General features: G+C 34.2%; 1 protein-coding gene and 1 long non-coding RNA gene across 2 annotated transcripts; both read right to left on the bottom strand.

Moving 5' to 3' along the window:
• Positions 1 to 3,610: 3,610 nt before the first annotated feature.
• LOC127264237 (transcription factor MYBC1-like) lies at positions 3,611 to 5,109 on the bottom strand. The gene has a single exon (XM_051293701.1). The coding sequence runs from the start codon at positions 4,785 to 4,787 to the stop codon at positions 3,909 to 3,911; it is 879 nt and encodes a 292-aa protein (XP_051149658.1). The 5' UTR covers positions 4,788 to 5,109; the 3' UTR covers positions 3,611 to 3,908.
• Positions 5,110 to 7,926: 2,817 nt separating this feature from the next.
• Positions 7,927 to 9,840, bottom strand: LOC127264164 (uncharacterized). The gene is made up of 3 exons (XR_007841632.1): positions 9,759 to 9,840; positions 9,268 to 9,324; positions 7,927 to 8,076 (listed from the first exon to the last, which is right to left on the bottom strand). It is a non-coding gene; the product is annotated as an uncharacterized LOC127264164 (long non-coding RNA).
• Positions 9,841 to 13,078: the final 3,238 nt, after the last annotated feature.

Raw genomic sequence — 13,078 nt, 5'->3', positions numbered from 1 at the left:
TATGATTTAGAGTTATTTAAATCGATAGAAGATTACAAATAGTAAATAAAAAATACATCACATTTTGCTATTTAATTTTGATACTAAGTATTTGGTCAAGGAATAAAAACAAACAACAAATAGTGATGTTTGAAACAATTTACTTTGATGAATTAAGTATACATTTATGGGATTTAATAATATTTTATTTTATTTATTTATTGAATTTAGTTATTTATTTATTCAAAAAGAACCAATTTGCTACAGGATAAAAGGAAGTAATTTTAACATAAAATTAGGGCTGTCAATTCGTGTTTTTGGGTCGTGTTCATGTCGGGTTGAGCCATGGGGATAACAAAAAAACTCTCAACCTGAACCCGACCCGAACCCGAAATCTGACCTGAAACCCTAGACCCGAACACGACACGAATTCTTTCAAGTCGGGTCAGGTTGACGTGAATTAGTTTCAGATCACCCGAAACCCGAACAAATCCGATACGAACCCGACACGAAACAGACTCGAAAATTTTAAAAAAATTAAATTGACCTAAAAAATATCATTTCTATTTTAATTTATATATATATAAATATTATAAATTAAAATAATAAAAATAAAATTTTCAGGTCAACCTGAAACACGAAACCCAAAACCTAACCTGATTTTTATATTTTCAGGTTATCAGGTCAACCCGAAACACGATCCAAACACGACACGAATTTTTTTCGTTTCAGGTTCGGGTCGACCCGATTTTTTTCAAACCCGAAATACCCAAACCCGAACCTGAAAAATTTTAGGTCGAACGGATTCGATTTTTCGGGTCGAGTTTACTTTTGACATCCCTACACAAAATGCAATGAAAAAATAATTGTTATATGGAAATTTTACTTGAGTGTTTTTCTTAAAATGCTCAATCAAACGACGCCTTTTTGGAAGTTTTGAAAAAATTGGAATAGTTTGATTTGATATTTTGCAAATATATATTGATATAAATATTTTTAAAAAAAATTAAAAAATATTTGGGTGTACAAAGTATAAAATTTTCAAAGGAACACTGATTTTTTAGTTCATAACCGAACTTTTTTATCATTTTAGTCTTGTAATTATTAATTGTCTTAAAATAGTACAATAAGTAAAAAGTTTTTGCAATTTAGTCTTCAATATTTACGTGGCACCTGTTTGACATGTAAGTTGTTAACGGACATGTGTCGGCCAAGTCAGCGCCACGTGTCCTCCACATTGATTACTTTTATTTTTATTATATTAAATATAAAAAGTTAATATAAAATATAAAAATAAAATATAAAAATATAAAAATTAAAATTAAAATTAACTTAAAAATTAAAAAATTTAAAAATAAAAAAAAAAAAAAAATTAAAATTATATATATTTGTCAGTAGAGTCCGCGCCACATGACCTTCAATCATTTATATATTAGTATATTTTTTATATTTCATGTTTTATTTTTAATATAACAATATAAATTATTTACGTATCAACTACATGGGCTGACATGACGGATACGTGGATAATTTTAATTTTAATTTTTTAATTTTTTTATATATTTTATTTATTTAATTTAATTTTACATTTACTTTTTAATAAAATAAATAAAAATTATTCACATGGCGAACACGTGTCAGTCATGTGGCGAACACGTGTCAGTCACGTGGCGTTAATCTGACCGACACGTGTCCGTCAGTCTGCCACGCAGATGCCACATAGACATTGGAGATTAAATTGAAAAAAATTTATACTTACGAGACTATTTTAATATACTCTCTAGTTACGAAACTAAAATGATAAAATGATCTAATCATGGTACTAAAAAAATAGTTAATCATATTTAATATAATAATATGCGGAGTCTAATAAAAGATGGAATTTAAGCCATAAACAAACATATATTTGTTAACTTAATATTTTTTAATGAATTTGTTTATGATGAATTGTGTTGTTATATATAAAATCATATTTGTGTTAATTAATTCTGAGAGAATAAAGTGGATGTATTATTTATATTATATTAATGTAAGTCTATTTTTTTATATTTTTTTAACAATATTTATAAAATATTGTACTATTTAAATATACTATGCGCGTAAACTCACATAAGTGAAATAAGTTAAGTTACAGTGAATTTTACTTATTCCTTAAAAGATATACTAATTTTAATTATTGTAATTAAATAATATACTTAATATAATTTTATAATTGTTTTTAAGTTATACTTATTTAAATATACAATGCCCGTGAACCCACATAAGTGAAATAAGTTAAGTTAGACTGAATTTTACTTACTCCTTAAAAGATATACTAATTTTAATTATTGTAATTAAATAATATACTTAATATAATTTTATATAATTGTTTTTAAGTTGTAAGTATAGTAAAAGTGTCTTCGGACTTCTGCTTCAATTCTTAGCACTCCATAATAGTGATTTTATTTAAAGTGGAAATCAAACAGTCATACGTGCATTGTCTTTTTTTAAATTAGACATAAAAAAAAAATATCCGTAATATAAAAATTATTATATTTAATTATTGATTTTTTATGAGTCTATCGAATATATATTATAGATATTTTATGGATAATATATATATATATATTAGTTCCTTCATCTTAGATAATATGGGCATATTACGGAAGATACAAGAATTTATTAAATTATAATTAATACGTAATTAAAAAGTGTATTATAAAAATAATTATTATATACTAAAAATAATTATAAATTAAGAGTAAGATAACCAGTTTAATTAAAATTAATTTTTTTTAAGTTTAAATTTTAAAATATGATTAAAATGTATAATTAATTTTTTTAAAAAGAAAATAATAAATTATGTGGGATGAACGACAAATAAAAAATAGAGACAAACTATGTGAGACGGAGGGAGTATATTTTTTTATACTATTCATTAAAAATTGTGTGAACAAAAATACGTTGGATGAAGACCCTCATTGATTCAATTGTGATTTTTAGTATATTTGATTATTCTTCACTATTTTGTTCGAATTTAGTTAATAAATAATTTTGATATATAATTATCAAATTCAGATAAAATTAAACTTCACTAACCTAAAAACTTTTCATTATTGTGTTTGTTTGAGGGTTCCAATTTTGAGGTGAATTTGAATAGTAAATTTTTTGAATTTGAATAATTGTATTATGTGATATAAATAAGCGTTTGATGTAATGTTTTAAATGTAAAATTTATTTTTAGTATAATATAAAAAATAAAAAATAAGTATTTTATTTGATGATTTGGGAGAATTTTTTTTTTTTTTAAAATCCTTCAAAATCTTCTAAACAAACACACAGGTAGCTTATTCAAACCCATTTCTTTGCTTTATCAGCCAAGCTTATATTGAATTTAAAGATTAAATTGAAAACCAACAACAACAACAATAATAATAATAATAATAATAATAATAAAATATAGAATCCATTTCATAAACAAGTCACATATTCCACAGCTCAAGTGGTGATTAGTGAACCAACACCAATTCATAAAACATCGAAAGCATAAAACAAAGCTACAAACATAAAGATCATCGTAACACAGCACAATTTGTATCCGAAAATGGCCGAAGATGTCATCAACAATAGAATGAGTAGAGCAGCAAGGACAAAAATCAGAAAACTCCGATGGCCATAATTCAAAGTTAAATCAAGAAACAAGGGATAAGCATCCTAGTCACAAAAGCAGTTAGTAATGGAAACAAACATAAGAACAAAGGTAAAGAGTACTATCAATTCAAGAAATGGCAAGAGCGACTAAGAAAACACAAGGTTAAAAATGAAGAATAGAAAAGGGCTAAGTAGGTATGTATGTATGTCTGTATGTATGTTGTTCTACATTCATTCATTAATTAACAAAATACATATAACATCGCTCCAAAGACCCAATCTTTACCATGGGGATCGCCTCAATCCTCGCCGGTTGGGAACAATGTCAGAACCTTCCGGGCATTGGTCCCCGACTCCACGTCGTCGGTCGGCCCAATTGGGATCCTCTGGGATTGCCTCATAAATGGATGGTCGAATTGCCCGTTGAATTGCCGGAATTGCTGTTGCAGCTGGGGATGATGGTGGTGGGGCGCCGGCGGAGGCGGGGGGGCTCCTAGAACTGCCATCTGCTGGTGGTGGTGGGGCATTGCGGCGGCGGCGGCCACAGGGACGAAGAAATGGTCGGAATTGGCCCGGGCGGGATGGAGGAAGTGGGCGGGGACAGGGCCGCTGGCGAAGAGGTGGTCGGTAGCGGGGTCCGGCATGGCGGCGGCGGCGGCGGCGGCTGCTCCGCCGCCGTTGGAGATCCCCTGCATCCGCTTGAGGTAGAGGCGGTATTTCTGCAAATGGCTGGCGACGTTCTCGCGAGTCAAGCCGTCGACGCTCATGAGCTGCATAATGGTTTTGGGGACGGCGTTTTTTATGCCCAAATGGGCGACGGCGTCAACGAACCGTTTGTGGAGCTGCGGGGTCCACACGAGCCGGGGGCGTTTCAGGGTGCGAGCCGGCTCGTCGGAGCCGGGGCCGGTGGCGCCGCCGGCTGCACCGCTGAGTTCGGGGGAGTCGAATTCGGCGGAGGAATTGGGTTGGGAGGAGTGGCCGGTGGACTGGTGGTGCGGCAGAGGATGATGATGGTGCGGCGGTAGCGGAGGAGGCGGCGTCGTGTGGCTCGGCGGCGGAATGTTGAAAGCCATGGCTAGATCGGGGGTAATTAACGACTGGGTTAACGGCATCAGTTCCTCCGGCGATGGCAGTTCCTCTTCCCATTTGGAGAACCAATTGGAATCTTCTTCCCTCATCTTCTTCGCAAAATTAGGGATTCTTCTGCAAAATTGGGTATCCCAAAAACTCTGCCCAAATTTCGGCAATTGGAAGATCACAAACACCAAATCGAACTAAGAAACAGCAACCGCGACACAAAATTGATGAACTGAGGAGCAATTAGGGCAGATGCGAGTGCGAAATCTAGGGATTTGAAAACTAGGGATTATTAACTTCAAGCAATCAAATCCGCCATGAGAATCAAGAACACCATCGAGAATGGGTTTCTGAGAGAGACAAAGGAGGGGGTGGGGTTGGGGGTGGGGGGTGGTTGATCGAGGTGGATCTTGTTTTCTTCTTTTCAGCTTTTATGAAGGTTACTGTTTGCTGATGCTTTTTTCATTTATTTATGATTTTATCTGTGTGTTTGTTTCCAATTATATTTTCCGGGATATATGGGAGTGCCTATTTTTTAATTTGATTTAATTTTTTAAATTTAATTATTTAATCTATTTTTTTAAATCTTGATGAGTGAATTTCAAAATTGGGATTTTTATTTTTATTTTTATTTTTGACCAATTATTTATCGGAAAGATATTTATGATTATTCTCAACTATGAAGAGCAAATCTTGATGTGTTCTGGCGCGTGGGAGTCACGCTTGGCCCTTATTGGCTGAACACAAATCAAGCCAGGTGATATTAATGTAGGAATTAAAGATGTCATAGAAGATATGGAGATGAGCCAATCAGATTATTCTTTCAAATTTAATTATTTTTGGAGAATTTAGTTCAATTACAAATTGTGTTGCAAATTCATCCCTGGAAAGTCTGTAAAGAAAAGGAAAAAAAGCGATTTTTTTCGTACTTGTAAAGAAAAAAAAGTAGTATAAGAAAATTCAAAATTGAATAGCTTTTTAGCGAGTCCCGGGAGCTCCAGAGACGATCTGAACCGTTCGTGTTACTATCCGACGTTCAGGAACCAAGAATCGTTCCGGGTGCTGAAATCCTGGGACTGTGATGATTAAAAGTTAGGTCCCCTTGCAGGGAATTTCATTTTTAGAATTATTATTATTTGATGAATTTTTGGAAAAGATTTCTTTTTAAGATGTTGTTGACTAATGATAATATATGTCACAAAATGGATTTGTCATTTTTAAAAAATGTTTTAAAATAAAAATATATATATATATATACTGCAATTTTCATGGTTTATTTTTTTATCTTATCTACAACATAAGTTTCAAAAGGGCAATCATTTTTTAATTAAGATTACAAAAATAAGTAGCCCCACTTCACATGTATTTCATTTTCTTCTTCTTATTATTCCAAAGTTATCGTTGACAGATATTTAATTAAATACATTTTATTTTAGACAATAGGTAAATTGGGTTTTATATCGTTTCGCAATGGGATACTGTTTTAAAATAATTTTATAAATAAAAAATAAAATAAATATTATCTACATGTCGGTCATATCATATAAGTATTTCTGACGTTAGAGAACTAAATGTACATAATTTTAGTTGCGAGACTATTTTAATACAAAATTCAGTTATTAGACTAAAATGATAAAAATATTCAATAACGAGATTTGAAAATATAATTTACCTAAACTTATAAGTTTTAAACTGTATACTTTTGCATTTTTATTTTTAAAATAAAAATAATAATACTTATAAGTACTTATTGGCTTTGTTTTTTTACCAAAAATTTCTCAATATATTTTTTTCAAAAATATTAATATACGACATATTTATTATTTTTATATTATCTACATAATTCACTATATCTCATATAAAAAAATTTCTATCGAAACGAGACACAAAAGAAATAAATAATTTTTTTATTTACTTAGCATTCAACTCTTATTTTCATTTAAAATTTATTAGCTCCAAACAACATACTAACAAGATAATCAAAATCTAAACCATACCAAATGTTTAAATATAATTTTGGGAAGTTTTAAAAAAATTTTAAAAAATAATAATAATAATAATAATTGAAAGTTAAATTTGATATAATATTTTGTAATAAAATATGTGCTTGATGTAGTTTTTTTTTTTTTTTTTTTTTTTTTTTTAAATATCATAGATGAGTAGTGCAAATACTATGGAGTATATATATGTTTAATAGTTATAAATAAGAATGGTGTACGATGGCTACATAAAATTTCAATTTTGTCCTATTCTTTTTCTCCAAATATCGTTCCAATCGTTTTTTGAAAAAACCCTTACTTCTGCCCAAGCGCACGACGGTTGGCTCCATCCTCCATCACCGCCCAACTCCGCCTCACCACCACGAGGATTGTTTCTGGTCTTTTCTTCTCACGCGTGACTCGGTTAGGTAACTTTTTCTATTTTGCAATTTTTCACTTGGCTGATACGTCAGTGCTCTAATGTTTTTTGTTGTCTTTTTGTGGTGTTTCGTTAGAGATATTGGGGGATGCCCGCGCCTTCGAAACTCTGGTTGACGATGATGATATGGCGATCGATGAAGACCTTGGACCACCACCGCCCGGTTTCTGTCTTCCTTTCTCGCGTGCGTCGGTTTCTTTGTAATTATAAATAACACATAATTTTATTTATTTTTTCTTTCTTTCTAAATAATTTTGGTTGGACGGGATGTGGATGTGGTTAGGGTGTTTTTCGGGGTTTGAGATTTGTATTGCAAGGAATCATTGCAAAACCTCCCTTTGTTCCTCGCCCCCGGAAATTCTTCCATTTGAAAGTTCAAATTATGGATACATTTTGGTGAAAAATGCAGGTTTCTCAAGCTCCATTTAAATCAGAGCTATGCTGCCTATGTTGAAATTTCAAAGCAAGCTTTTGGTACTGGTCTTTCCCCTTAAGTTAATTTTGCTACTGATCTTTTGGATATGTTTTCAGTGGATGGTCCTGATGAAAATACCAATAGAGGAGCATCTGAGGCTGGCGACTCATGGCCAGAATTCAAGGGTATGTTTCTAAATTGGGTTAATATCATTTTTCTGTGAGTTACGTCTTGTAAGTCATTTGGGTTTATATAATGTTGCCGGTATGTGTAACACCCCCAGTTGGCTCATACTGGAAATGCTACCGCCACACTGCATCATGAGGTCGTCACCTCCTACTTCGGGCCCCACAATACAGTGTTAAGGCTAAATTAACCATAAAAGCGCATTATTATATATACCAAAATCCGATTTATAAATATTTACAAAACACACCCCTTAACAAGAGGTTTTTCCGGTTAAAAATTTACATATAATACAATATACGTAAGTTCACTCACTCATCCCATCTTTCTATGTCTCGAGACGTTCCCTGTCTCGGATGTGCCATGCATACCTGAAACAAATATTTTCTTAAAAGCAGTCCAGAATTAAATCCATTTTAAGAACTAACGTGAAATATGTCATTTCACACCTTTTTAAAATAAAGTCTAATTCCCGTTAATCATAAAATATGTGTCATGTCATGCCAATAGTGAAATGATGCAATACCAATATCAAACTCGACAACAATGCACACTCACATATATATATATATATCCGCCAAAGTGAGCATCCGGAATAACCTCGGCTCCATAATCATAGGCTCACTACATCTGTCTAAGTGAGCAGCCGGAATACCCTCGGCCCCGTAATAACAAGCTCACTAGACCATCATTAATAAATAGCCAGAAAACCATTGGCTCAAGGAAGGACCTGATAAACCCATAATAATATAACGGTCATCCGGTCACTTCCATATACCCACCATACCACTTCCACAATCAATACATGGATAGCCGAACGTTGTCGCCATTAACCACAAGACGCCCCATAGTCTGTGATAGGGAAGATAGGACCCCCACTGACTAGCCCTATCCCGTGTAATGTAGTAGAATCCGTGCAACCTGGAATCACCCAAGGGAAACCCGGAAACTCTACTCCTCCTCGCGCGCCCTAACGGGATCACGTTTGGAGTTTGGCATATGATCTTAAACTACCGGTAGACCTCACTAGTGATCAGTCCAATGAGTGGAACAACACCGAACACGAATGATTAGACCAAATACGTCTCAACTACAATGGGTCTAATCCCTGAATGACCGTGCGACTAAGTCACCCAGTTGTCCGACTACTATTGTCCACTATCGCCAAAGTGTTACGGTACATCGGGGTCGAATATCCTAACCCCAGATGATGCCCTCGCCTAGCACTACCGCACATAGCGACTAAACGATAGATCCATAAAACACATCCGATAAACCGTGCAATATGTGTGCAACATGCCAAATAAGTGAATTTACCGAAAAGGACTGGTGAGACAGCTCACCTATCCTCCTTTTCATAAATTCACCAACGCGATCAAATACGTATATCAAATATCATAAACCGTGAAGTCTCCCACATGCATACGCACACACATATATATATATAAATATATACATGCAACAAAATGATTCACATAATATCACGTTAACATATTAATCAAAATCGTATGCAACATGCATACCTAATTTCTTAAAATTAGATTTAATTCCCTACTGCTTACCTCTTATCGACACTCCCTAGCTCCCGCAATTTCACCCAAATCTCTTCCAACGTACACCTGCCCCATTATTTACTCAAATCAGCCTAGCTATATACTTATACATAGGAGCTACCGCTTATTCAAAAGCTAATTTCTATAGTTAGCTCGTTGGGTTTCAAACTTTTATATTTAGTAGACTACGATATTCTAGCTATAAAACTCTTATACCTCATAATATTTATATCGCCCGATTATTAAATAAAAATACTTAAAAATATGAATAAACAGGCAGGTGCACTACACTGCCGTTTTCAATTCGGCTCGGATCGATACGAAATTCTCATAATATAATACTAGGACTACGAATAGGCTATTAGCTAAAGAAATTCGTCGATTAAATAGCCAAATAGCCGGTTATGAATTTTTGAAGAATTTCTAATTTAATATTCCCAATATCGAAATTTATATTAAAATCCATAATTAAATTCTACGTATAACAAGGAATACAATACCGAAGTCGGAATCGAAATAGAACGGCTAAATTTTTTTCTTTCTTGTTTTCTTCCTTCTCCTTTCTTTTCTTTCTCCCTGGCGTTCCTTGCTTCTGGGTTGCTTTGGTTGTAAGGTAAGGGTTTATATATATAATTATATTATTATTATTATTATATTATATTATTATTATTATTACTATTAACGTCGTTATTATTATTATTATTATTATTATTATTATTATTATTATTATAAATATTATCCTTATCATCATCACCACTAACATTATTATTATATATATTATATTTTATGATCATCTTTATCGATATTTATCCGTTTAGCAGTCTTTTCAATCATAATCAATATATAAAATAAGAATAAAATTTATTCCAGAATATTAATTTCTTGATCCCAAAATATTATAAAAATATTTATTTGCTATAATAATATTATTTTATACACTCCAAAATCGGGGTATTACAATTCACTCCCCCTTAAAAGATTTCGTCCTTGAAATCTAAACTCAAACGCATAACAACACTACTTAATTAAACAAATGTGGGTATGCTTTGAACATCTCTTGTTCTACTTTCCACGTGGCCTCTTCTGCTCCATGCCGGGACCACATTACCTTCACCATACGAATATCTCGGTTCCTCGTAGTTCGAACATTTGTGTCCATGATCCAAAGAGGTATTTCCTCATATGAAAGATCCTCATTTAGCTCTAACTCATCCGGAGATAAAATATGAGAAGGATCTGCGACATACCTACGAAGCTGCGATACATGAAAAACATTATGAATTTGTTCTATGGAATTAGGAAGTGCTAACCGATAAGCCCAATCCCCAACTCGATCGAGGATTTCATAGGGTCCAACATAACGCGGACTCAATTTTCCTTTAATTCCAAACCTTCTAATACATTTCATTGGAGATACTTTTATCATGACGAAATCTCCACTTTGAAATTGACCTTCACGTCGGGCTTTATTGGCATAACTTTCTTGGCGATCTTGAGTTATCTTCATCTTCTCCCTGATAACTTGAATCTTATTTTTTGATTCTTCGATAATTTCTGGACCTAATATCAGTCGATCACTCATGTCATCCCAACTTAAAGGAGTTCTGCATCTTCGTCCATAAAGAGCTTCAAAAGGAGCCATTCCAATAATTGTTTGATTACTATTATTATATGAGAATTCCACTAAATCCAAGTGGTCCTCCCAACTTCCTTGAAATTCTACTGCACAAGCTCTTAGCATATCTTCCAGAATACGGATAGTTCGCTCTGATTGACCATCAATCATTGGATGAAATGCAGTACTCATATGCAACTGAGTACCAAAGGCTTCTTGGAATTTTTGCCAAAATCAAGATTGAAAACGTGGATCACGATCCGATATGATTACCTCAGGAATACCGTGTCGTTTAACCACATGATGAACATATAATTGGGCCAACTTCTGCATGCTCCAAGTCATACGTACTGGGATGAACACTGCTGACTTAGTCAATCTATCTATAATCACCCAAATTGCATCTGTTCCCAACTTCGCCCTTGGAAGTCCTGTCAAAAAATCCATTGCAATAGAATCCCATTTCCAGAGCGGAACTTCTAAAGGCTGTAGCAACCCCATCGGTATCTGATGTTCTGCTTTTACCTTTTGACAGTTTAAACATTGTGCAACGAATTTGACTACATCCTTCTTCATGCCCTTCCACCAAAAATGTTGACGTAAGTCTTGATACATTTTAATCCCCCCTGGATGCACTGAATGTGGTGTATTATGAGCCTCACTCATAATTTTCTCTTTCAAATCGCTTCAGTCCTTTGGGATACACCACCTCCCATGGAATCGAAGACTCTCATCTGAAGCAATATTAAAGTTTTGAGTCTGACTGCACTGAACTTTTATAGCCAGCTCGACCATCTTATTGTCTTCCATTTGAGACGCTCTAATATGATCATAAATTTTAGACTCAACTTGCATCATTTGCAAATATCCCCGCGTCATGCCCCGTCCAAGTACTTCAATTTCCATCTGTGCTAGATCTTGACACAGTTCATCAGCAACTGACATATAACCCAACTTATGCCTTGGTTTTCGACTCAAGGCATCAGCTACAACATTTGCTTTACCTTCATGATATACAATTTCGAGATCATAATCCTTCACCAATTCTAACCATCTTCTTTGTCTTAAATTTAATTCCCTTTTCGAAGCATCACTATAAACTTCAAAATCCTCACCCTCTACTGGTAAAGCCAAGATTGGTGCTGAAGTTAATCGATGTTTCAATTCTAAGAAAGAGGACTCACACTCACGATCCCAATTAATCATTGTGTCATTCTTCAGCAAATTAGTTAATGGCTTCGCAACCCTCGAAAAATCAAGAACGAATCTTCGGTAATACCCTGCCAAATCCCAAAGACTTCTTACTTCTGATTGATTGGTAGGTCTTGGCCAATCCGAGATTGCCGCAACTTTAGAAGGATCTACTGAGATACCCTTACCAGACACTACATGCCCCAAGAAAGCAACCTTTTTCAACCAAAACTCAAATTTGGATAACTCGGCATATAACTTCCTCGCACGCAGTGTATTTAGTGTCACACGCAAATGTTTTGCATGTGTCTTTTTATCTGGAGAATATACCAAGATATCATCGATAAATATCACCACAAACTGATCGAGGTATGGTTGAAAAATTCGATTCATTAATTCCATAAACGCAGCCGGGGCGTTGGTCAACCCAAAAGACATAACCGTAAATTCATAATGACCGTATCTAGTGCGAAAGGCTGTCTTAGGAATATCATGCTCTGCAACCCTTAGTTGAAAATATCCAGACCTCAAGTCAATCTTGGAGAATACACTTGCACCTCTCAGTTGATCAAATAGATCATCAATTCTCGGAAAAGGATATTTATTCTTTACCGTTACTTTATTCAGCCCACGGTAGTCAATACACAACCTTAAGCTTCCATCTTTCTTTTTCACAAATAAAACTGGAGCACCCCAAGGCGACGTACTAGGACGAATGTAACCTTTATCCAGTAAATCATGTAGTTGCAATTTAAGTTCAACGAGTTCTAACGGTGCCATGCGATATGGGGCTCTTGATACTGGCTCGGCGCCAGACACAATATCAATAGTAAAATTCACCTCACGAGCTGGTGGCATACTAGGAATATCATCAGGAAATACATCAGGAAAATCTCGAACCACATGAATATTTTGCAATCGTTGCTCCCTTGCTTCAAATCTCTTACCTCACACAGACACACCGGATACCCCTTACGAATAAGTGCTTGAAATGATAGGGACGAAATTACCTTC

The sequence above is a fragment of the Andrographis paniculata genome, unplaced genomic scaffold, assembly GCF_009805555.1.
Source record: "Andrographis paniculata isolate CXL003 unplaced genomic scaffold, ASM980555v1 Contig69END, whole genome shotgun sequence".
Classification (NCBI taxonomy): Eukaryota; Viridiplantae; Streptophyta; class Magnoliopsida; order Lamiales; family Acanthaceae; genus Andrographis; species Andrographis paniculata.
This window is presented reverse-complemented; position numbering and strand designations above follow the sequence as displayed.

What these genes read in the sequence shown, in the direction of transcription:
- LOC127264237 (XM_051293701.1), bottom strand. Translation starts at nt 4,787, where the DNA reads ATGAGGGAAGAAGATTCCAATTGGTTCTCCAAATGGGAAGAGGAACTG.